General features: G+C 40.2%; 1 protein-coding gene across 2 annotated transcripts in view; it reads left to right on the plus strand.

Annotated features, from left to right (window-relative positions):
• The first annotated feature begins 4 nt into the window (after positions 1-4).
• ASB7 (ankyrin repeat and SOCS box containing 7) overlaps positions 5-26,358 on the plus strand; it is a 51,950-nt gene continuing 25,596 nt past the window's right edge. For both annotated transcript variants that reach the window (XM_060617824.3, XM_078448951.2), the window contains exons 1-4: positions 5-713; positions 877-970; positions 8,249-8,370; positions 10,764-11,025. In XM_060617824.3, coding sequence (XP_060473807.1) covers positions 10,815-11,025 — 211 coding nt within the window. In that variant the 5' untranslated portion in view covers positions 5-713; positions 877-970; positions 8,249-8,370; positions 10,764-10,814. The remainder of the gene's footprint in view (positions 714-876; positions 971-8,248; positions 8,371-10,763; positions 11,026-26,358) is intronic.

Consider the following 26,358-nt stretch of genomic DNA (forward strand, 5'->3'; position numbering starts at 1 on the left):
CGAGGGGGAAATGAGTGAAGCCAATCCAAGACGAGTCCCAGCCTCGATCGGCACGCCTCCTCTAACTGTCGCGAATGCGCAGATGGCTTTACGGCAGGCAAGGGGTGGGGGCAGCTGGGGGTAAGGAGGGGAGAAGGAAGCAACCAACCAACCAAGTCGCCCCCACCCCCCACCCCCACCCACCCCGGACCTGGTTTACGGCTCCGGGCTCAGGCTCCAGTGCGGCCGCTGATTGGCTGCTGAAGGCTTGGTCCCATCCCAGTGACCCCAAAGTGCTGGAGGGAGGGGGCGGGGGTGGCCCAGTGCAAAGTGCATCCCGAAAGCCCCCTGCCTGGAGCCCCTGCGGCTGGCACTTCGGACCCTGTATGACCCGGGACCTCGCTGCCCCGAGACCTCTCGTGTGCCCCGGTAGCTGGGAGCCTCCGGCCCGGAACGCGGCAGCCCCCTGCTCCGAGCCCTCAGACCGGGACTGCCCCCCCCCACCCGAGCCGGGACTTCCTCCCTGCACCCCTGCCCCGAGGCTGCCCGGCGGTCAGGACCGTCGCCCCCATTCTGCTCGGCTGTCTGGATGCTCGGCGGGCTGGGGCCGTGAGGCATCAAGAAGGATCAGGAACACCCGTGTCCGGCCCTGCCTGGGATGTTTGTTCAATGGAGAAGTTGGTGAGTGTGGAGAAGGCTGAAAGGAGGAAGAGAAGCAGCAGCTGAGGAGACAGGTAAAGTCAGTTACCTCCCCCGAGGGGAAGGGGACTGGCGGGGAGGAAGAATCACTGCTTCTTCCTGCCTGCCCTTATCACTCTTCCTTTTGCTACCCCTTCTCAGAGCCCCTTCCTCCTCGCCCCTGGGTCACTGCACCACTCACTGGTTTTTGCTTTCCAGGTTTGAGCTGGCTAGAGGAGACGAGAGAGCAGGAAGGGTCAAGCCACCCACCAGAGAAGCAGCAGAGAGCCTCTGACCAGCATCCTGTATAAAGGTAATAAGCCAGATCTCCCCACCCCATTGTTTATTTCTAGCCCCTATCTCATTAAGCATTGCTTTATTTTCAGCGTGGTTACCTGGAAATGCAAGTCTTTCCTGGCACCCAGTTTCCCAGCAAAAACAAAACTCTGCCGGTGCCTGATCCTTAAGATTTTAATTAATAATAACTTCTCTATCCCAGAAACATATTTTCCCTTCTCTGTACATTGTGTTTTCTTTTTTTCTTTTTCTTTTTTGCATTATCTTTCTGTACACTGTACCATTTACCCTGCTCTGAGACTTTGAGACCTTTTTGTAGCCCCCCCCCCCCCCAAACCTTACTCTCAGAGGAATTCCTCAATTCCTTGTTAATTGCTTGTTAATTCTGAATGACTCTGCTTTTTAATTAAACCACAATTTTCTGTTTTCCCCTTATGTCTGCCTATCACCTTTCCCCTAACTGTCAGAAAATCTTTTGAGTTAACTAACGGACAAGGGTTTGGTAGAGGAAGATGCGGTAATGGCTTGAAATTTATGACTTTTGGAAAATAACTTGACTTTTTCTGTTAGTGAAAAGTGAATCTGTGTACCTTAATAGTGTGGATAGTATGAAAGCAATATTTGCTCCTGAAGCACGTACCTGTAACTAACTCTTCTGGCTTTTATGTGTTTCTGTTGACAGATGTGAATGGGTTCTGAAACTGTTGTAAAACGATAAGTAATATTTGTGACACCTTAGATTTTCTAGAAGAACTTACAAAACTTCATACAATATTTTGTTAATCATTTGACACTCAAGAATTTGAAAACAAAGGGATGTTTTGGTGTGTTTAGAATCTAGGGCTTTATTCTTGCACTCTTCATAGATAAGGTTTATTTCAAAATCCTTACAGATAGATTGATTTACAGATAGATCTATCCTTACAGATAGATTAGATTGAAATTTAAGCATCTAATTCATGTGATCACATTTCTGTCGTCGTATTTTGTTGCTGCTTCTGGAAAATACACCAAAGGTAAGTTTAGGACATTCATGTAATTCCTAAAGAGGGAATATGATCAGGGAAATTATATAAGAGTTAATTCACAAATTAGTCAAGTGAATGACTTCTCTAACATCCAATAACAGGAGTATAAAGTGACTTGTTAATCTCAGAGTTATTTTAATATCTCAGATTGTTTAGGGAATTTCAGGTACAAAGAAGTACTTAAAATAGCAGAAGTTGTTAGGAAATCGTTGATTTACTCTGTTCCACTGGACTTTCTGCCTTTCCCCAAAAGAAATGTATGCCTTTCTTTTAATTGTGAAGACATTGCTAAAGATACTTTTAAGTGCTCTGAGGGTTTGCATATTCTTGAGACCTGGTACTGGACTCCAAAGGGAGAGTGTATGCTACTGAATGGAATTGAAAATCAGTATCTACCACTGACTGTTCCATGGTGAACATTAGGGCAGCCTTTATGTGCATATAGGGTCCACTTCACTTCAGTAAAAGCTAGGCAGAAGTCTATAAAAGTTAAAGGCAATTTTCATTATGCAAATATGCAAATCTCCAGAGAGATGCCCAATGATTACTTTAGGAATTTTGTCTTTTAAATGCTAACATATTTGGAATATGTTTTTAAGGTAAAGACAAATGATGTGTTTTCTATTCAGGCCTTCTCACTTACATATTTTTTCTACTTTAGATATGACTCTAGCATGTTTTCATTTGCAAGGGGTGTTACCACCTGAGATGGTAAGGGAGCAGGTCTGTGGCGAGTCAGGCTTGTAAGTTACAGAGAGAACACTGCTTTCTTCTGGTTGCCAGCCAGATCATTCTCATTGCTTAAATAATATTTCATTGCTCCTCTCAGCTTTTAACTGCCTTTCTCTGATTAGGGAATATGTATATAAATCGTTGGCATCTATTCCTAGTATTAGCATGATTGAGAGTGTTTGGTCTAGATTATGCTGAACATTTAAAACGTTTAACATGGGTAATTATTTACCAGCATGGACGGTTAGGTAGTTTATATTTTTCAGATTGGTAGTTAACTTTGTGTTAATTCGATTGCCGTGTATACAGGTTTTTAGAGAAAAAAAAAATGGAAAGCGCCTGATTTATTTGATAACCAAATATAGATTTATAGTCACATAGGGGGAATAACTGATTTTAACTGAAGATCTACAGTGATGCATTTAGAGTATGCTGTGGCTCTATACTTACGTTCTTTATACCTGAAGTAATACCATGCGTGATTATTTAATATTCTATATATATCTATTTTCTTCACGTTTAACTTTGGTAACACAGAAGTTCATACTATTCCTAAAAAGCCTAAAGTCAGATAAGGTTTATATATTACCTAATATCTGACTTACAGCCTTTTATTTCATTTTCAGCTGAAGACACTCCCTACGGAGAATGATTGTCTCTTTTTTTGCAAACCTTCTAGGTACTGATGTAAGGCTGCTAAGATGATAAAGCCGGACAGGGGTTAATATGATAATATTGACAAGACCTCCTCATTTACAACATTTGTGATTTAAGCCTTGAGTTGAGTCTGCATAGTGAATTATACAATTTCCTTTCTTGCCTCCTTCACATTCCATGAAAATGGTTGGTTTTTCTGCCGGAACATTTGAGAATTATAGATAAGTTGTGCATGATAACACATCCTTGTGTTACGCAGAGGCCCAGTAATTTGGAGGAAATATGAATACCCTTACTTGTTTTAGAACATAAACACCATGCTAACCATGAGGAGTGATACTAGAAAACACTTCTACTTTATTTTGGGTTCCAGGCTCTTGATCATATCAATAGTGCTGGTCAACATAGACCTCGGCCATGTTGTACACTTTGGGCCTTACAGTGTTTCTGCAGCCGTCTTCCCTCTTAGAACTTGTGACCCAATGGTGTTTTTTTTTTTTTTTTTTTTTCCCTCAGAGCCAATATCCTTGGAGTTGCTGATTTTATTTTCTTACCAGCCTGTATATCTCTGTCTGTTCTACAAAGAAATGCTTATTTCCTTTTTTGAGTAGCAAGCTGTTATCTTGTTTCTAGTGGTGTGAAATCTGAAAGCACAGTTCTAATTTGTATCACCTAATCCAAAAATATGTGGACTTTTAGTGAAAATAATATGCAAAGAGCCATTAGTGACTAATCATTTATGCCAGAGGAAATCGGGTATATGTGGCAAATCTGGTGAAAGTTTTATACAATTTTAGACAGGTCTTAAATATATTTTATATTATAGTTATTTTACTCTTCACTCTGTTCTGTGAATATAAACTTCTTTTAATTATGTGAAGCAAGAAGTTTAGTTTTAACTTAATGAAGTTCCTTTGGCATCTTTATAGAATTTAGTGTTAACATCTTATTTTTTATTTTTTTAAAATGCTTATTTTTGAGAGAGGGAGAGAGACAGCGCAAGTGGGAAGGGGCAGAGAGAGAAAGGGGGAGACATATTATCCGAAGCAGACTCCAGGCTCTGAGCTGTCAGCACAGAGCCCAATGTGGGGCTTGAACCCACGAACCGTGAGATCATGACCCGGGCTGAGGTCAGATGCCCAACCGACTGAACGAACCACCCAGGTGCCTCAGTGTTAATTTTAATTCCTAAATGTATACTTTCTAGTATGGTCAACAGTGTAAAAGCTCAGAGGCCTGCATTGTTTCCTTTTGACCTGACGTAGATTAGAAAAGATGGATTCGTAAAATTTAAACAACACAATTCACCACACTATTCTGCAATAAAACCTCATATAAAAATGATAGACATTGGGGAAGTGGCTCATTTTGATACATAATTCTGAAGTCTTGTCTGCATGGTTTGTTTTTTGTTTTTTGTTTCTTGTCTTTTCTGACTGAAACCTGGAATGGGATTTCTAAGATTATACCCTCAGAATTTTAGTCATTGTGAGTCATTAATTTAAAAACAGCTTACACTGTACATTTATTTCTTTAGAAAATAGCCTCCTTGGCCATATTCTATTATTTTATAGGTGACTTCTTCATGAACTATCAGATTTTCAAATGTGCACTCCTTGAGAATATAGACTTTTCTCCATTTTCCTGTGTCTGGACTTCTCTGTGATTTTTTTTTTTTTTTTAGTATTTATTTTTGAGAGAGAGAAAGAACACGTGCAGAGGAACAGGGGAGGGGCAGAGAGAGAGGGAGACAGAGGACCTGAAGTGGGCTATGCAGTGACAGTGGAGAGCCCGATGCGGGGCTTGAACTTATGAACTGTGAGATCATGACCTGAGCCAAAGTCGGACACTTAACTGACTGAGCCACCCAGGCACCCCAACTTCTCTCTGATTTTTTAAATAGCATGTTTAGCACTAGATATTATATTTACTTTTTAAGTTCAATAGTCTTTTTTTTTTTAAATGTATTCATATGTGGATAGCTATACTCTATTAAGTGCAAACTCTCCTAAAATAACACCAAGATAAAAATTAATTACTTGTCTGGTGCTTTGGACTATTAGGATGTTTTGGTAATGGTAATTAAGTCATTGCCTTTCATAATTTAAGGGATGCAGCTGACAAAGGACTCTGTGTGCATGGTATGTGTGTCTTGTTTTTTTTCCAGTAAAAACTATTGCATCTAAAGTGCTCTTTTGGTTTAAACCTATAGTTATTGTTTATAGCACTTGGTATTGTCAGAAAAGGGAAACATGATCTTAACATTTTTAGGTGTATCTAATTTATTTTAAGTATGCAGAACTCTCTAGTAAAGTTTTACCAGGGGGCGACACCAGTGGCCAAGGCCTAGCAGTGTGCCAAACACATGTCAGGGGCTCCATGGACTTTCATCTGTCTGATTGAAGTAGCCCATACGGCATTATTGCAAGTTATTGTGGTTTGTGCATCTTTCTTGTTCAGAGAAATAGTCACTTCATCCTTTAACGCAAAGCCTTTTCTTGATACTATTAATAAGTCAGTACCATTTCATATTCCCCTCAACCCCCACTTTGCATGCCCTCCTCCCCACTTACCCCCTCTGCCTCCATGGAAGGGGCGATGGGTAGATAGAAGGCCTAAGAACAAGATTCCTAAAGGCTTGAAACCATGGAGAGCTATCTCCGCTTCTCTTGGGAGGCAGGGGATACCAAGGACACCCTTAGAAGTAAGGCAGCCAGTGCCATTGATTTTTGCAATGTAGGTGTAGCTCATGTGGAAAATAATCACCTGTTCCTTTGTGGAAAATGCTGGAGGCTTATCATTGGAGACCTCGGTTTGCATTTTTTAAACAAATTTTTATTTTAGTATAGTTTTAGACTTACAGAAAAATTGCACAGACAGTACAGAATTCCCATATACTCCACACCCAGTTGCCACCAACAGCTTATATTAATAGATGGATTTGTCACAATTAATGAACCAACAATGAGCATTATTATTAATTAAAATCCATATCGTGTTCACACTTCTTTAGCTTTTACCTAATATGCTTTTTCTGTTCCAGGATCTCATCTAGGATACCACATTACATTTAGCCTTCTTGTTTCCGTAAGCTCTTCTTGGCCATGACAATTCCACAGACTTCCTTGTTTTTGATGGCTTTGACATTTTGAGGAGCACTGGTCAGGTATTTTGTAGAATGTCCCTCAGCTGGAATTTGTGTGGTGTTTTTCTCATGATTAGGGGGGTTATGGGCTTTGGAGAGAAAGATCACCACGGTAAATTGCCATTCTCCTCATTCCATGCTTGTCACGTGACTTGGCACTGCTGCCTGTTAACCACGATCACCAGGCTGAGGCAGTGTTTTTCAGGTTTCTTGCCGTAAAGTTGTTCTTTCCCTCCTTTTCCATGCTGTCCTCATGGGAAGGAAATCTCTACATGGCCCACACTAGAGGAGAAGGGAGTTATGCTCTACGTCCCTGAGTAGGGGGGATCCATGCAATTATATGGAATTCTGTACAGGAGATTTGTTTCTGCTCCATCCTTTATTTATTCAATCAGAGCATTATGGGCCTGTTGGTATTTATTCTAGACTTTGGGTTAGAATCCATACCGCTTATATTTATCTTGTTCAAGTTGTTCCAGCTTAGCTACTAAGAGCTCTTGTGGTTGGCCCATGTTCCTGTGACATTCCCCCATCACTGCATTTCTCTTTGAGCACTTCCTTTTTGGCACAGTGAGATGCTCCAGGCTCATATTGTATATTTCCTGCCCCACCCACTCTCAGAATTGGGCATCTCTGTAAGGATAGTTCTGCATTTTTTGCAGCTTGCCTTGTAGGAGTTGTTCTGATCATGTCTAATTCTCTAATTCATTTTTTTAAGAAATGGTAGTCCGTTTTAAGTTAAATATTGTTTCCAAGTGCGTGCTGGCCAAGTCTTTGGCCTTGGAAAAAGGAAAGGGTCAAAGTGGACTATATACTGATGTGGATTGGTTGTAAATTCTGGTGTGCAGCCAGCGGCACCTAGGACTGCCACTCTTCCCCATAGTACATCAGGTTGTCAGGTTTTCAGGTAGCCCAGCCTTTCCTGTTTAAGTGATGGAGGGCTTAGCATACCTACCCTACTGGGATGGGGTGGGGTAGTAGTTCTCCCAGTGAGTAATTTCTAGAGTGATTTGAGCATAAAGTGTGGAAGTCACTTAGCATGTGCTCTTAACCTTAATGGAGTTCATAGACCTAGGGTTTAATCTATATGAAGAAAGATCCTTTTTTTCTTTCAATTGTAGAGAGGATTTTTCCAGAATTCATATAGGGAAGCTGGCAAGGATGTTGTTAATCTTTTACGCAGTTTGATGTATATATAAAGGAATAACCATTTCAAAATGATTAACATAATGCTTTTTAGGGCATATGAAGAACCAGCATTTAAAGATATACTCTCCTTTTGGTTGTCATAGATTCCATTTTGGCCCTGACCACCTACTATATTGAATGAACACATACTTTCATTTTTGTCCTGTTTAGAAAAGAGCACACGCCTAACAGTGTCAGTTAAAAAGTAATTCAGATGAAGCAAGCCTGAAAATATATTCTGAATAGAGCAAAAATAAGATAAAAGGAACCTGTACTTGCATCTGAATTTCAAATGTGTGATTTTTTTTTTAATTTACTCTTTTTCAAAAAACTGCCCTTTTAAGAAAAAAAAATCCTGAAAATACACCATATCCGTACCAGTTTGGAGATTAATGTAATGTAAGAACTGACCTGAGTTCTTTCTCTGCTCTGGAAGTTTGATAGAAAGCACTAAAATTTAAGCTCATCGAAAGGTAGAGTGTGTAGGCATCTCTGATTTTTTATTATTTTTAGGAATCTTCCCATAATTGGTATTTGTTTTTAGGTTAAGAAAGCTCAATCACGCTGCAATCTGGACACACTCTGAGCCTTCTCCTCACAATGCTGTATGTGCACAATGGTTATTAGGCAATCCACGTATCAGAAGAAGGGACATTCTTCCACAAGGTAAGTGACTGAAGGTTATTGGTCATCTGTGCAGTTCTGGGGAGGAAAATCCATATAGCTTTTGCTTTTCCCTTCAAAGCAGCTAACATATACTAAACACAACACTTGCTAAAAGAAAATCCAGGTTTTTGTTTGTTTATTTTTTATACTGTTTGAATCTTACATAGTAGACCTCATTTAAGAGCCAAGATAATGGTCTCATTTAAAAAAAAAAAATCTGTTAAAGCTGATTTTGAGTATATAGTAGTAGTTTTCATTAATTTCTTCCAGTGGTATTCAGTGTCTTTGCTTACAACTCTAAAAATACACAGAAACCTATTCCAAAAGGGTTTTTGGTCATTTTTAAGATGAGAGACTTAGTTTTATAGTGTTGACTGAAAAAGTAATTAAGCAAAGGGATAAGGGGGAAAATCATGTTTATTAAGGAGACAAATTGTCAGGAAATTTCTCATTTCCAAATTTTCTCTGAGGAGATAGCTCTTTGTAATAGTAGCCTGATATTTTTAAATTATATTACTTAATAGGAATACGAGTTTGAAATAACCATTTTCACTTTATGAAACAACATAGGACATTTGATTGTATTCTTAAGCTGTGATGATTTGACCTAGGTCAGGCTTAAGTTTACCTTTGCACAATCTATAGCAAGAGGTTTTGCAAGATAAATTATTATTGGTAACAAGATTATCCCAAGATGTCTAACCTACATAGGAGACCAAAATGTCTTTAAAGGACTTTATCACATAATTTTTTATTTTTAGAAATGGAAGCCGCCTAATTAGGAGATGAGTCTAATCTATTCCTTAAAATTAGCCCAGATGGAATGGCTTCTTAGAAGCGTGTTAGTTTAAGCTTCTGTAAGCTTCTGTAAAGCTTAAAAACCCACTGAAAAAGTTTTTGTACACACACATGTAAGGGCCACTTTTCACAATTCACTTTGGACTTTTTCCTCTTTGCATGAAGGAGATCTCATTTTATATTGAGCCTGAGTGCACACCTCTTTTGTGACCTGTTAGAGGGTGCAGAAGTCCAGGACACTACTTTTTCTTTAAAATGATTTTTTTTCATGTGGTGGTGTTTCGATTCTTACAGGTTTTTTTTTTTTTTTTTTTAATCTCACTTGGATTTTCTACATTTTCTTTTTTTTTAATTAATTTGTTTTTGAGAGGGGAGGGGGCAGACTGAGGATCCGAAGTGGGCTCTGCGCTGACAGCAGAGAGCCCGAACAGGGGCTCAAACTCATGAACCGTGAGATCATGACCTGAGCCAAAGTCAGATGCTTAACTGACTAACCACCCAGGTGCCCCGATTCTTAGAGTTTTTAGATATTTTGTGTGATCTTGGTACTTTGCCAATTAGAGTAAAACTTTTAGAAAACTGAAATTAGAAAAGTAGAAAAGATAACGTGGCAGAAGAAGAGGGGTGGTAAATCATGCATCAAATAACAAAGTGGGGAGGATAGAAAGAAACGAACAAAAGGAAAATGCATACTCTCTATGCATTTTACTTTACCCCACGCACTTCTTTTCCCCCCAAACCTTTCACCCTTTGGAGCTAAAAATAAAATATTGAAATACTTAAGGGGACTCATCTGAAGTTTTTCATTTTTTTTTTTAAACTGCTTCTCATAGTCTTTAATCTTAACAGGCTATGAATTGACCATTTGATACCCTGCATTCACTCACTGATCTGTGATCGAGTCCTTGAATGGTTTATAACTGCATGCATTAGGGAAATTAACTCTTTTTAAAAATTTTTTTAAAATGTTTGTTTATTTTTGAGAGAGAGAGAGAGAGAGAGAGACAGAGCATGAGTGGAGGAGAAGCAGAGAGAGAGGGAGGTACAGAATCTGAAGCAGGCTCCAGGTTCTGAGCTCAGCACAGAGCCTGACGGGGGGCTCGAACTCAGGGATCATGAGATCATGACCTGAGTGGAGGAAGTCACATGCTTAACCGACTGAGCCCTGTCCACCACCGCCCCCCCCCCCCCGCCCCCCACAGTGCCCCAGGGAAATCAAACTCTTAAGACGAGCACTCACCTGACTACTCTGTTGTCTCCCATTTTCTGGCTGCCCAGCATCACCTTCCATTATACCTAAAATAATGCTGCTATGTTCATAGGATGTTTGCTTTGAGTTTTCAAAAGACTACAGAAGAAATTTCCTGTAACCTCAACTTAAGGCATTATGCCTGGCTTTTTGTTTGAAATCTTTTATAATCTTTGGGAAGCTACCAAAGTTCCGGTTATAGGAGGTGCATATTAATTAGTTGTAGTAGGATGAACTGTCATGACTAAGATTTACATGATTTAACAATGGAAAATTCTGTGCTATTTAATAGACACTGCAAGGAGCCAAGTATTCTAAACTTCACATATTCTACTTGCCCTTAAAGGCTATTCCCTGTGACCTAATGAATCCTTGGTAAAAAGTGGACTCAGCTAGGATGTTACACCACCATTGTCGAAGGAACCCTGAACTCCAGGAAGAATTGCAGATTCAGGCTGCAGTGGCTGCCGGGGATGTTCACACAGTACGAAAGATGTTAGAACAAGGCTATTCTCCAAATGGCCGGGATGCTAATGGCTGGACCCTTCTTCATTTCTCTGCAGCAAGAGGGAAGGAAAGATGTGTTCGAGTATTTCTAGAACATGGAGGTGAGTTTTCTGGAAGCAAACCTTTTTTGTCAAGGAGAAACTTAAATTATATTTAGTTTAAATATATGTGTACATGTATATAATGTTTAATGCTTCCCTTTGGTTGATACCCACCTTCTTATTCTCTCCTTTGTGAAGATTTGTTGCAGGTGTGCTGCGTTTTGCTTAAAACCAGATTGTTTAAAGCGCAATTTGGTGAATATAATGTGCTTCCCCCGCCTGTAACTGTATTTATACACAGCCAGATTTTCCTGGGTCATTTCAAGTAAAAGCAACCCTCCATGTTGTCCGGCTGCTTCTGTTTCGGAAGCAGAAGTGGTTGTGGTACCCACAATTAGAGAGTTGCACAAGTTTCCCGTTTGATAATTGCTCATGCAAACAGACCTAGCAGGGGTCCCTTTAAGTGTCATGCCCTTAATGAAGTCCTATCTTTTGAAGTTACCTCTTTAAAAAAAAAACTTTTGGATAGCATCTTTTATTACTGTTTTAGAGCTCCTGCCTTTTCCAGATCTGTACATAGTTTGTAGGTTAGAAGATAGATTATCTGAGGTCTTGTTATGTATAAATATACACATTTGGGAACGACATCTGACACTTTATGCTTTTGCTTTGAAAATCTGTGCATTCCCATAGTTAACAATTTCCATAATAATAAGAACTAATAATTATCCCAGACTAGTTTACTTTTTTCCCCAGTTGAATTTCTTAATTTTCCAAAGATGGGCTAGATGTGTTCTGTATTCATACCCATGTTATCTTTGTAAAATATGGTGTAAAGCAGCTTATTTGGGACTCAGGTTCCACACATGCCCCTTCCGGGGCCTGCATTGCTCTTTGACAACCATTTGGTTTTGTTTTAAGGTGTGCTATGTTATGAGATGAGTCAGCCTTGTAAACCCACCTGAAGTACAGAAATCTTGAGAAGTCCCAGGGCTCTCTTGAAGGTCGTGCGAATTACGTGAAACTAGGGACATGGAGGCTGTGAGTGGGAACTAATTGCAGGGCGATGCTAAGCCCGGGACCCTGGGTCTTCACACATCCCAGGGGTTCTGTAACAGCAACTAAATCCCTGAAACAGTGGATCGTTGACGGCCCAGCCATTCGCTGTCCCATGCCTGCTGTGTAGCTGTCCTCCCTCCCTCCTGCCACCCTGGCTCTTCCCTCAGTTCACCTTCCTCTTTAGAAACCTCAGTCCTGATGTTGATGAAGGGGAAATACGGAGAGGAACAGGAGAAAGATCAGGGAAATTGAAAGCCATAGGATCTGAAAAATTCTGGCAGTGCTTACCAAGATCAGAGTTGACATTTTTTTTTTAATGTTTATTTATTTTTGAGAGGGAGAGAGACAGTGCAAGCGAGCAAGCAGGGAGAGGTAGAGAGAGACACACACACAGAGTCTGAGACAGGCTCCAGGCTCCCAGCTCCGAGCTGTCAGCACAGAGCCTGACACGGGCTTGAACTCATGAACTGTGGGATCATGACCTGAGCTGAAGTTGGACGCTCTGTCAGCTGAGCCACCCAGGTGACCCCAAGAGTTGACAACCTAGTCCTGTTACTTTCTGCTTCTGCCAGCTTTGCTTTTAAGCAATTAACTAAAGGGGAAAAAAAAGTCAATTACTCAGGTAGTAACATTACTGTGTCTCCTTAAATAAAACAGTTTTCAAATGAATCACAAATAAAGCCAAAGACCCCTTTGCCCAACTCCCAATCCTTTCTGCCTGCCCCTCTCAGAAGTAACCATAGGTATGAGTTTGGGATAATTTCCTCATATTGTTACTTATACTTACAGAAAATATGTCATATTGTGTTGTGTGTGGTTTTAGAACATAAAATGATATTGTACTGACCATGGTATCCTGCAGTTGTTTTCTGCTGAACTGTACAACTTAAGATTTTTTCTAAATAAGGGATTGGCAAACTCCTGTAAAAGACCAGATAGGAAATATTTTAGGCTTTGCAGACCCTATGTCTCTGTCATAAATACGCCACTCTGCCTTTGTAGGTAGCATGAAAGTGGCCATAGACAATTTGAAGCAAGTAAGTATGCCTGTGTGCCAATAAAACTTCATGAAAACAAATGGTGGGCCAAAGTTGGCCTGTGGGCCACAGTTTTCTGAACCCTGCATCCTCACTCACCCTCCCCTCTGTGTAGCCATGGGTGTGTGTGTGTGTGTGTGTGTGTGTGTATAGGTATTTTTAACAGCTTCTATTGAGGTAGAATCCACATGCCTTACAATTCACCCATTTAAAGTGTGCATATAGTTCAGTGGCTTCTAGTATATTTGTAGAGTTGGGCATCCATCATCACAAGTAATTTTAGAACATTTTCATTACCCCCGAAAATACTTGGGCCTGTTCTATAATACACATAGATTTACTGTATTCTTTTTAGCCGCTAATTATAATATTCATTAGTATGGACACACTGTCTTTTGTCTAAACCATTCTTTATTTTTTATTATTTGAGCATGGCTAAAATTTTCTCAGTGGATTTTATTTGTTGAGAACATAACATATGTGGTTAAAAACCAAAGGATAGTTATTCTGCACTGTTCAGTGAGGGGAAAACGCCTGCTCTCTAGCACCTGTCCGTGACATCCCTTCCCAGAGGCAGTCACTCTTACTGGTTTCTTTTGTGTCCCGGCAGATATAACCTGTGTGTCTAGGTGCATATAATATTCCATCCTCTTCCTTCTAGCCTGCTCCTTTTCTTGTTAATAGTCTATTCCACATCTTGCTTTTTCCACCTGACAGTTTAGCCCAGCAATAACTCCTTATCGCTACTGACAGTATCTCACAGTCTGTCGCACAGATGTAATTTATTTAAACTTATCCCTCATTGTTGGACATTTTGATTTTTCATTTTTCTACTACTAGAAAGAGTATTACAGAGAATGTCCTTGACTGAATTTTTTTTTTTTTTTTTAATGTATGTGAGAGTTTATCTCTTGGATAATTCCTAGAAGTGCAATTGCCAAACCAAAAGGATGTTAAAAAAAATTTTTTTTAATAGATTTTTTGACAAATTGTTCTGCAAATGTTAGGATGGCTCTGTCTTTACTGACCAGTAGGATAGCGCCTGTTCCCCCACCTTTGCCAGGCATCCATCACAAGATGGTTTGCTCTTCCTCTTTGTGATTTGCTTGCCTCTCTCTTTCTCTCTCTCCCTCTCCCCCTCTCTCCCTCTCTCTCCCCCTCTCTCTCCTCCTCTCTCTCTCCTTCCTCCCCCCCAACCCCCAATCCCCCCACCCCCCCCCAAAATGACATTTGAGTAACAAAACATTGCAACACTGGGCTGCTTTGCTGGTCCTTTTCTTATTGGCTTGTAGGAATTGTTCGTATATTCTTCTTTGTTAGATATGTGTTATGCCAATCTTCTCTCCGGTTTTAGCTTTATCTTCTTGATGTCGTGTTTGTTTTTGTTGGGCAGAAGTTTGCATTTTATTGTAGTTGAATTTTTTCATCTGCCTTAGGATGTGTGCTTTTTGTGTCTTGCACACCATGCCAGTGGGTCATTATTTGCCTGTATTTTCTTCTAAAAAGTTGTACGGCACATAGATCCTTAATCTATTCCAGAGTTGATTTTGGTGTCTAGTATGAGATGGTCAGGTACAATTTCATACTTTTTCCCCATAAGGGTAGCCTCAATCATCACTTATGTCCTCATTGCTATATCTTTCTGGCTCAGATATAAAGTTTTCATATATGCATGGTTCCATTGAGTCTAGTGTCTGTTGGTATAACCCTGAGTTAGTATAATACTGTTATAATTAATATCACTCTGTAATTAAAGTTTTGATTTGCAGGAGGAGGCGGGTATGGCAAATCTCCTTGTTATTCTGTTCTTTAAGGATGCCTTGGCTACTCTTAGCCCTTTATGTTTTCTTATAAAATTTTAAAACAATAGAACTAAATGTTTTGGAGAAGCCTCTCAATTGTTTTTACATAGCACCTTTTACTCACTCCTGTTACTCTAACAGAATTAGGAGGTTTGGGAAGTATTTTTTTCCTAGCACATTATATATCAATTTGGAAACGTTAACAGGAGAAGAACTTTCCTCTTTCCCTGTGCCCTTGGCCGCAGGTAATGCTTCTCAGTGCTCTGTGTTTAGTCTAAGCCTGCCTTCTGACCTCTAGACCAGCGTGTTCAGCTGCGTGTTAAGCCTCTGCACGTTCCTGGCTCACACACAGCACAGGCTGCTGCTTGGACATGTTCTTTTATGGCTAATGGCACCACAGCCTGCTAGGCCAGCAGTCTAGAAACCACCCTTGACGCTCTTCTAAATAGTTGCCAGATCTTCTCATTTCTTTTCATTGGAGGCACTGCCCCACATTTGGGTGAGGAATCCTCGTGCCTCACCAGGACTGTGATGATGTTCTCCTTCATCCCTGCTTCCAGTCTTGCCCCCTCCCAGCCAGTCTCCAAACAGAATGATCTGTGATGAAAATTAAAATGGGGCACCTGGGTGGCTCAGTCATTTGGGCATCCGACTTCAGCTCAGATCATGATCTCACAGCTTGTAAGTTCGAGCCCTGCATCAGGCTCTGTGCTGACAGCTTGGAGCCTGCTTCTGATTCTGTCTCCCTGTCTCTCTGCTGCTCCCCTGTTTGCGCTCTGTCTCTCTCACTCTCTCTTTCTCTCTCCCTCCTCTCTCCCTCTCTCTCAAAAATAAATAACATTAAAAAACTTAAAATGAAAATATTTCCTTTTTAAAATCACTGAAAGTTTTCCATCTCTCTTAGGGTAATAGTCAAAATTCTTAATGTGACCTACATGACCCTCATTGTTCTGGCTCCTCTGAGATATCTTTCCAGCTTCATCTTTGAGCCGCAGCCTCTCTGTGTTCATTCACATCCACTGAGCCCAGAGGCCTATGCGCAGGACCTGCTGAGTCCCCCTGCTCACCCTGCTGCTACCACTTTCACCTCATTCATGCCTGCTTCTCTGTCAGCTCTCATGTATCACTTTCTCAAGGAAATCTCTTATCATCCAGACTTGGGCAGATCCTTCTGTTGTATGATATTATTGTCTGTACCTTTTTTTTGTAGCTCCTATCACAAGTGTAATGATTTATTTGTGTACTATTCTGTTTAATGTCTTTATCTCCTGTGGAAGCTTCGGAGGGTAGCACCCATATCTTCTTTGTTCTCAATGAGAGAGAGAGGAAACACATACCAGCTATCTCACAGAATTGCTCCCCAGCCATACAGAGACAAGACTAATCCTTTCTTTAAAAATATTGAATATTGGTTGAAAATAGGCCAGACTTGTGGTGGGATTAGAAAAGTGTTTGAATTTGACCTACCTGCTCTTGTCCTAAAACCATAGTTTCTTTAAGAGCTTGAAAATTTCCAGATTGGCCTCCCACTCCTGTTAATAAGCTTCTCTTGTGATTGGTATTAAGGTGAACTGAAGTCCAGTTCAAATGTGGGTAAGTGAGCAAAATAAGCCACAAAAAACAAAGGTTCATTTCTCTTCCCCTCCTCCTCCTGGCCCCCAGTCCCATGAGGGTGGGGGAAGGTTCATAGAGATAGTTAGATGAGGTGGCCCGTTGGTCCTCCATAAATCACTTATTCATGTATTTATTCTGCAAATATTCGTTGGGTACCTAACATATGCCAGGCTCTGGGCCAGGCACCAAGGTACAGAATGAGTGTTGTGCTAGCTGTCTGGTCCTTCATAGTCAAGTGGCTGGATAGATTTATAGCCAATGCTTATTGAGCACTTAGTAGTAACCTAATGCTTCACAGCAGCTCTGTGAGGGTGAGTAGTAGTTTTTCCATTGAGAAAACTGAGCCACAGAATGGGAAGTAATTTGCCCAAGGCCATTCACCTCATAAATCGTGGAGCTAGGGTTCAAATCCACTGTCTTAGCTATGATTCTGTATGGCCTGCTTATACGGATACAATGCCGTTCCAACAGAGTGAGCTAAGTGCCGGGTATAAAAAGTCCCCACTGTTGCAGTGGTGGATGTGGGGGCCACAGCAAAAGAGGTTTACTAGAGAAAATATGGTTTGACTTGAGATCCTGAAAGGTGGGGCAGGGATGGGGCAGTGGAAGGACAGAGATGTGGGATTTTTGAAACACATAGGACACTGAGTGTGAAGGGTAGAAGAAGAAAGGAACATGTTTGGTTTTAGGAACTGAGAAAAGTTCAGTATGATTAGAGCATATCCAATAATTTATTCTATGGACTGTATTAGCCATTTGACATCTGATAGAGAGGAGTGGCAGAAACGGATGCGTTTTAGCAAATTCACTAGTGATAGTATGTGAACTTAGTGAAAGGGCCTGCAATCTCAGCAAGAGCAGGTGGGTGCCTGCTTCCTGATCAGAACTCTGGTCTCATTTCCCTGCACCCCACTCTAAACACATTTATTGAGCACCTGCTATGTGTCAGGCACTGTTCTGAACATAATGGGAATACAGCAACAAAATAAAGTCCCTGCTGTCATGGCACTTACATTTCGTTTTTTTGTATTTAAGTTTATTTGTTTAGAGAGAGCGAGCGTCTGCAAGTGGGGACGGGGCATAGAGAGAGAACCCAAGGATGCTCTGCACTATATCAGCATGGAGCCTGATGTGGGGCTTGATCTCACGGACGGTGATATGAAGACCTGAGCTGACTCAAGCAGGCTCCGCACTATCAGCGTGGAGCCCAATGAGTGGCCTGAGATCATGACCTGAGCCAAAATCAAGAGTCAGTCGCTTTAACTGAGCCATGGAGGTGCCCCAGCCCTTAAACATTTCTGAGTGAAGGAAATTGACGGTGAAATGTACAATGTCAGGTGGTGATCAGTGCTGTGAAGAAAGGTGAAGCAGAGAAGGGATAAAGAGGTATACAGGATTTTGTTTTAAATTAGGTATTTAGGGAAGGCCTCCAGTGTGCTGTTTGAATTGAGTCCTGGAAGAAATGAAGACCACACCATGAGAATAATATCTGGGAGAAAAACGTTAAAGATAAAGGGAACAATGGGGCACCTGGGTGGCCCCGGTTAAGCGGCCGACTTTGGCTCAGGTCATCATCTTGTGGTTCACGAGTTCAAGCCCTGCAATGGGCTCTGTGCTGACCACTCAGAGCCTGAAGCTGCTTCAGATTCTGTCTCTGCTTGCACACTGTCTTTCCCCTGCTTGCACACTGTCTCTCTCAAATATAAACATTAAAAAAAATTTTTTTTTAAAGAGGCAAAGGGAACAAGCGAGTGCTGCACAAGCTCTGGGAAGGGAACATACTTAGCACTTTGAAGAAAAAGCCAGGAAGACTACAGCAAGAACAGAACGATGGGAGAGAGGCTAAAGAGATGATGAGCTGGCATGTTCCGTAGGTCCTTGAAGGTTCAAAAAGGCTTTGGACTTTGTTCCAACTGAGAATGGAAAACCATCGAAGGCTTCTCAACTGAAGAATGAGAAGACCTTACTGAAGGGCTCACTCTGGCTTAAGGAGGTAGATTGTAGAGGAGCAAAAGATAAAGGGGAAGACCTGTCGGGAAGCTTTGGAATAGTTGAGGCAGGAGATGCTAGTGGCTCATCCTAGACAAGAACAGTCCTACATTGAGAAGTGGTCAGATTCTGGAGAGGTTTTGAAAGTGGAGCCAACAGGCTTTGCTGATAGATTAGTTGGCCATGTGGTGGCAGTGAAAAGAAATCAAGATAACTGAGGTCTGGGGCCTGGGGGAGAAAGAGTTGCCATTGAATGAGCAGCTGAAAGTTAACCAAATGCAATTAAGAAAAAGGGGACATAGGGGCGCCTTGGAGGGCTCAGTTGGTTAAACGTCCGACTTCGGCTCAGGTCACGATCTCGTTGTTTGTGAGTTTGAGCCCTGCATTGGACTCTGTGCTGACAGCTTAGCCTGGACCCTGCTTCCGATGCTGTCTCTCTCTCTCTCTCTGCTCCTCCCCCACTCGCGTGCTGTGTCTCTCTCTTAAAAATAAATAAACATTAAAAAAAATTAAAAAGAAAAGACACAGATGCTTAATACAAACCATTCACCACTGTAATACCAGTTCACCTGCACAGTGAAACCGCCAGTGAATGATCAGCTCTAACCCAAATGCAGAGATAACAGGCTGCCTGGGACCCTACTGGGATGCCAGCGATATGGCCACCAGGGAAGCCTGGTCAGGGAACAGCTGTGTGAAGCCATACTTGTTGGTCCTGTGGGAGGAATCCAGTTTCACTGAGAAAATGAGCAAGTTTGACTTGGTTAGTTGATGCTGTCTCTATTCCAGAAGTGAGGTTCTCTTTCTTATTTAATCCTAGGCTGTCCGTAGCAGGCATGGCTATTTACATTTAAATGAAATTTTAAAAGAAATTAAAATAAATTCTAAATGAAATTTAAAAAATTCAGTTCTTCATTGAGAGTAGCCGTGGTTCAAGTGCTCAATAGCAACATATAACTAGTAGCGACTGTGTTAGGCCTCACAGATATAAAACATTAGCTTGTGCAGGTAAATTACATTTTGCTGCTTTGCAGGCATTCCTTGGAGATGAGCAGGTTGGGTTCCAGACGACGTCAATAAAGTGACTATCACAGTAAAGCAAGTCAATGAATTTTTGTTTTTCCAGTGCACGTAAGGGTTATGTTGATACTATACTGTAGTCTATTAAGTGTGCATTATGTTTAAAAATATTTATACATGCCTTAATTAAAAAATACTTAATTGCTAAATGCTAACCATCATCTGAGCTTTCAACCGGTCCTAATCCTTTTGCTGGTGGAGGGTCTCGCCTCCATGTTGACGGCTGCTGGCTGATCAGGGTGGTGGTTGCTGAAGGGTGTGGTGGCTGTGGCAATTTCTTCAAATGACAGTGAAGTTTGCCACATCGATTGCCTCTTCCTTTCGTGAACATTGCTCTGTAGCATGCGATTCTGCTTGATAGCATTTTGCCCACAACTTCTTTCGAAATTGGAGTCATTCCTCAAACCCTGCCACTGCTTTATCAACTAAGTTTATGTACCATTCTAAGTCCTTCGTTATTTCAACAACCTTCATAGCATCTTCACCAGAAGTAGATTCCGTCTCAAGAAACCGCTTTATTTGCTTACCTGTAAGAAGCAATTTCTCACTGTTCAAGTTAGATTGTGAGATGCAGTTCAATTCCATCTTCAGGCTCCACTCCTTTTAAAAAAAAAATTTTTTTTTTATATTTATTCATTTTTGAGAGAGAGAGAGAGACAGAATGAGCAGGGGAGGGGCAGAGAGAGAGAGAGAGAGAGAGAGAGAATCTGAAGCAGGCTCCAGGCCCCGAGCCGTCAGCACAGTGCCCGATGTGGGGCTCAAACTCATAGACCACGAGATTGTGACCTGAGCCAAAGTCGGATGCTCAACCAACTGAGCCATCCAGGTGCCCCTTTCAGGCTCCACTGCTAATCCTAGTTCTCCTGCTGTTTCCACCACAGCTGCAGTCCCTTCTTCCTCTGAGGTCTTGAACCCTGGAAATCATCCATGAGGGTTGGAATCAACTTGTTCCAAACTCTTGTTCATGTTGATATGTTACCTCTTCCTGCAAATCACAAATGTCCTTAACTACAATTAGAGTGGTGAATTGTTTCCAGAAGGTTTTTAATTTTCTTTCCCTGGATCCATCAGAGGAATCACTGTGTATGGCAGCTGTAGCCTTAGAAAATATATTTCTTAAGTAATAAGATTTAAAAGTTGAAATTACTGCTTGAACCATTGGCTGCAGAATGGATGTTGTGTTAGCAGGCATGAAAACAACATTAATTTCATTGTACATCTCCATCAGAGCTCTTGGGTGACCAGGTGCATTGTCAACAAGCAGTCACATTTTGAAAGGAATCTTTTTTTTCTCAGCAGTAAGTCTCAAAGGTAGGCTTAGAATGGTATGTTATCCGTGTTGTAAACAGATGTGCTGTCATCCTGGCTTTGTTTTTCCCTTTATAGAGCATTGGCAGAGTAGATTTAGTTGACTTTTAAGGACCCCAGGATTTTCGAAATGGTAAATGAGCACTGGCTTCAACTCAAAGTCACCAGCCACGTTAGCCCCTGATAAAAGAGTCAGCCTGTCCTTGGAAGCTTCGAAACCAGGCATTGACTTCTCCTCTTTAGCTTCGAAAGTCCCACATGGCATCCATCTTCTTCCGATAGAAAGCTGTTTTGTGTACGTTGAGAATCTATTGTTTAGTGTACTCACCTTCATTAACTATCTCAGCTAGATCTTCTGGAGAACTTGCTGCAGCTTCTACATCAGCACTTGACTTGACGCTCACCTTACACTTTGATGTTATGGAGACGGCTTCTTTCCCTAGACCTCATGAACCAACCTGCTAGCTTCAAATTCTTCCTCTTCAGATTCCTCCTCTCTCTGAGCCTTCACAGAATTGAAGAGAGTGAGGACCTGGCTCTGGACTAGGCTTTGGCTTAAGGGAGCTTGTGTCTGGTTTGATGTTCTGTCCAGACCACGAAAACTTTCTCTGTATCAGCAATAAGACTGTTTTGCTTTCTGATCATTTGTGTGTTCACTGGAGTAGCACTTCTCATTTCCTTCAAGAACTTTCCTTTTGCATTCACAGCTTGGCTAGCGGGCTCCAGAGGCCTAGCTTTCAGCCCATTTTGGCTTTCGGCACGCCTTCCTCACTAAGCTTAAATCATTTCTAGCTTTTGATTTAAAGTGGGAGACACATGGCTCTTCCCTTTCACTTGAATACTTAGAGGCCATTATAGGGTTATAAATTAGCCTAGTTTCAGTATTGTTAGGTCTCAGGGGACAGGGAGGAGAGGGCGAGAGATGTAATGGCTAGTTGCTTTTGCTTATTATTCCCATCTTATGTGGATATAGTTCATGGTGCCCCAAACCATTACAACAGTAACCAAATATTGGACACATAATATAATATATTAGTAATATAATAACTAATATAATAATTAGTGATAGTATATTACAAATTCTTAATCTTCCTATTCAGATTAGTGTGCTGTTGAAGTTACGCAGAAGAGTCTGTATTATAATAGTGGAAAGTATAAGAAACCCATTATTACTATCATCTTCATTTTCCCACTAGGAATCTCTCTAAAAATTCTAAGATCATGTTGGACATTTTATAAAAATAACATTAAGAGACCCTATCTTAGGTGTGATCATTTATCTTTAGATTGGGTTCATGTAACTAACCTGGAGGGCAGTAGAATTGTTAAGTCCGTAAAGCACATCCCCATAGGAGCCTGAGGAAAGAATCTCAGAGTTCTTCTTGAAACAGTAGGTAAAATCCTCATGGTGAAACACATGAAAATAAGCTAGAGAGGTAAGGGATGAATCAAAGAAATCCATAGCAGTGTGGTGAGAAATTATTTTTAGCTTTTCAAAAAGGAAAGATTTTGCAAATTATTATCCCAAATGTGATAAAGAAGAAACATTAATGGTAGGAATTTATGAAAGCACTTCTAGAAAGCAGTTTGAAAGTATGTATTAGATCCTTAGAATTGGAAGATCTTTTTGTCCAGTAAATTTACTTCTAATTAATTTATTCCAATAAATCCATCTTAAATGAAGGAATTTTTTTGTGTCTGAAAATTTCACCCTTCATTTCATATAATTTTTAAAATTCTCATGCCCAAATACAGAGAAATGATTAAATTGGTAGACTATAATCACAAGTATGTGTAATTTTTTAAAAGGTATAGAAGAAAAGCTGCAAGCCTACTGTCAGTGGTGAGGGTAATTATCAGGAAATGCTGGGTTTTTGTGCTGCTGCTTTTCTAAATTTTCAGTTTTTCATTAATGAAAAAATTTGTTTCTGGGAGAAATTCTGTTTGGAGACATTAAACCATCTGACTTTCCAACTTTGTAGTTTTTGGTGAATTCTTAGCAAAGTTTTAGGTATTTGTCTAGATTTTTTTTTCCTCCGTCACTGTTGCCTTTCTATCCTGTGTTAATACAGCACAATGTATAACTGTTTTAGACCTCCACGCAATGCCTATACCTGTGTAACTTAGCTAATTGTATTTGGTGCTTCCCAAACCTTTTTTTAAAGAGTAATCACATGTATAGTGAACTAGGGTATGGTGTTTATCTGTGTATTTTCCTGATTTGAGGATTTTGCTTTTAAATACAAATGAGATGCATATCATAGTACATCTATACAAATCTGGTTATGATTTTGGCCAGGTTAGTATGTATATTCCCATCTTTAGACCAACCACTAAAAAAAAAACCAAAAACAAAGATGTACAGTAGTAAAACCTTGGATTGCGAGTAACTTGTTCTGTGAGTGTTCTGCAAGACGAGCAAACATTTCTAATAAATTTTAACTTGACAAATGAGCAATGTCTTGCAATATGAGTTGTACTTGATGCCAGATATCATGTGATCACAACGGAGCCAGTGGTTCTTCTCTCTCTCTTGCTGTGGGATTGTGGTTGATCGTCAATGCAGTGTTACATTTCTGTGAAATCTTCAAAAGGAGGCAAAATAAGGGTCAATGGATAGGTTCCTTGATAAAGTTGCACAAAAAGAAAATGATTCCCTTGAGTCAGTAGATAGCTATGATTCGTTAATGCTAGCAAAAGTCGTCCTGTACAATAACCCTCCTCTCTGTTGTCTCCCTCACACCAGCCATGAAGGTTTTCAAAGGTAAGTGCAGGTTAATTTGTTTGTTTTTCTTTATATTTTGTATTTTCTTTATTATTTTGTATTATATTACAGTATTGTAATCATTTTTATATGAATATTTTTGGGTTGTGGAACGCATCTGAGTTTCCATTATTATGGGGAAATTCGCTTTGATATACAAGTGCTTTGGATTACAAGCATGTTTCTGGAATGAATTATGCTCGCAAACCAAGGTTTTATTATATAGCTAAAAAGTCAATAGAGAAATTAAAATAGAATACTAAAAAATGACCTAATAGTATAAAAAAGGCAGTAAAGGGAAGAAGGGGAACAAGAAAGGAGACAAATGGAAAACAAAATGGCAGATCTAAGCTCATCTAAGTATCAATAATTATATTAAATATTAAATGGACTAAACACTCCCAGTTAGAAGCTAGAAATTGTCAAAAAGGAGTAGACAAGATTCAATGAAGTGCTGCCTATAAGAGATACACTTTAACTATAGAGATACAGATAGGTTGAAAGTAGAATGGATAAAGATACACCATGCAAATGGTAATTAAGTGAAGGCCAGAGTGGCTATGGCTAACATATAAAATCTATTTTAAGACATAAACTAGTACCACAACTGAAGAAGGAGGAGTAAGGATCATGGGATGTGTACACAGTAAGAGAGCCCAAAATACAGGAGGCAAAAAATTGATAATTAAAGGGAAAAATGGACAGTTATACAATCACAGTTGAAAATTTTAACATCTTGCAGCAATTGATGGAACAACTGGATAAAGAAATCAATAACTAGAGAAAATCTGAAAAACATCAAACACATTGACTTAATTGAGATTTTTGAAAACTGCACCCAGCACCTTCAGAATTTACATTTTTTTTTTCCTGTGTACGTGATTTTTTTCATGCGTACATGATAGGATACCAGGATAAAGTCTCAGTAAATTTTATGAAATTGTAAGAATATGTTCTCTGACTACGGTGGAATTTTATTAGAAATCAACAACAATAGGATATCTAGAAGAGCCTCAGATGTTTGGAAATTAAACAGTGTTCTGAACTGAATGCTAATGAAAATACAATATATCAAAATTTGTGGGATGTATTTGGTGCTTAGAGAGAAATTTATAACTTTCACTGCTTATAGTAGAAAAGAATTTTATACCAGTTATCCAAGTTTTTACCGTAAGAAACTGAACTCAGAGTGGCTGCCCCCATCCGCCCTTTCTGTCCCCCAACAATCTCTATGGCACGTTATCATGAGGACTGGCATTCTTCTTGCTACCAGTGGGCAGACCTGCTTTTGGAGCTCAGTAGAAATGCCCTAAGCCTGGAGCATTGTTGAAAATAACAGTGGTCTCAAATTAGGTGGCAAACAATCTAGAAAGGCCAACAACACAGCTGCCTCAGGCTGTGATACTGGTTGGAGCAAGCAACACAGTACCCTCACATTTAATAAGAGACCTGGAGAATGAGACAGCCATTTGAGCTTTATTGAGCTTCTGTATATTCCTGGGAATTTGGAAGGCTACATGCATGCTTAAGAAAGACCACAAAGGACCCCAGTTATCGACTCAACCCTGGCTGAACAGGAGACCAGAAGATGAGAGCTTCACTGAATATTGAATGTGTGCCTCAACCTGTATACATATCACCTTGGCAAAAATTGTGGGAGCCTTGCTCATTAGAGATGTTTAAGTACAACCCCTGACCAGTCATTGGTCAAAGAGAGTTATTTTTGCCAAACATAAGTTATTCTTGGTAGTGGCCCCTAGAAGCCAGAATTTAATAATATTAACAGCTAAGCAGACATGTAAGTGGCTGCATACTGCAGAGGAGACAGATTTTGTATAGTTAGCCTGCCCATTTCAGTAAAACAAACAGCAATGGCATCCCACCTGGATACAATCAAGGGTTGCTACAATATAGTCTAAAATCTTTAGTTTTCAGAAAAATTGTGAGACATGCTTAAGAAACAGGAATGTATAGCTCATACACAGGAAATAAAGCTGGCTAATAGAAAGTGTCTCTGGAGGGGCCCAGATGCTATATACTTAGTTAACAAAATTTCAGAGCAGCTATTATAAATGTGTTCAAAGAACTAAGGACAGATACCACATTCAGAGAATTAAAGGAAAATGTGATGACAGTGACTCATCAAATAGACACTAGCAATGCAGAGATAGAATTTACATACATATGAATATATGTGTGTGTCCCCAAATAGAAATTCTTGAGCTGAAAGTACAATAACTAAAATGAAGAATTCATTAGAGTAATTAACAGCAGATTTGAACTGGCAGAAGAAGGAGTCAGTGACCTTGAAAATTGATTAACAGACATTATTTCAGTTTGGGGAACATATAAAAAAAGAACAACAACAAAAACAGAGCCCCACACACCTGTGGGACATTATCAAGAATACTGACATATGCCTGAGGCATAATGGGAGAGCCAGAAAAGAGAGGAGAGAGAGGAAGAGGCAGAAAAAAATATTTAAATAAATAATAGCCACAGCTTCCCACATTTGATGGAAAATATTAAACTACACATCTGAGGAGTTCAGCAAACTCCGAGTAGGATAAACTCATCTGTACACATACTAGTCAAACTGTGGAAAGCCAGAACCAAAGAGAAAATCTTAAAAGCACCTAGAGAAGTATCTCATTATGTACAAGAATTCCTTGGTAAGATTAACAGCTGATTTCTCATAAGAAACAACAGTGGCCAAAAGGCAGTGGGATGACATATTCTA

This window comes from Panthera onca, chromosome B3, assembly GCF_046562875.1.
Source record: "Panthera onca isolate mPanOnc1 chromosome B3, mPanOnc1 haplotype 2, whole genome shotgun sequence".
Classification (NCBI taxonomy): Eukaryota; Metazoa; Chordata; class Mammalia; order Carnivora; family Felidae; genus Panthera; species Panthera onca.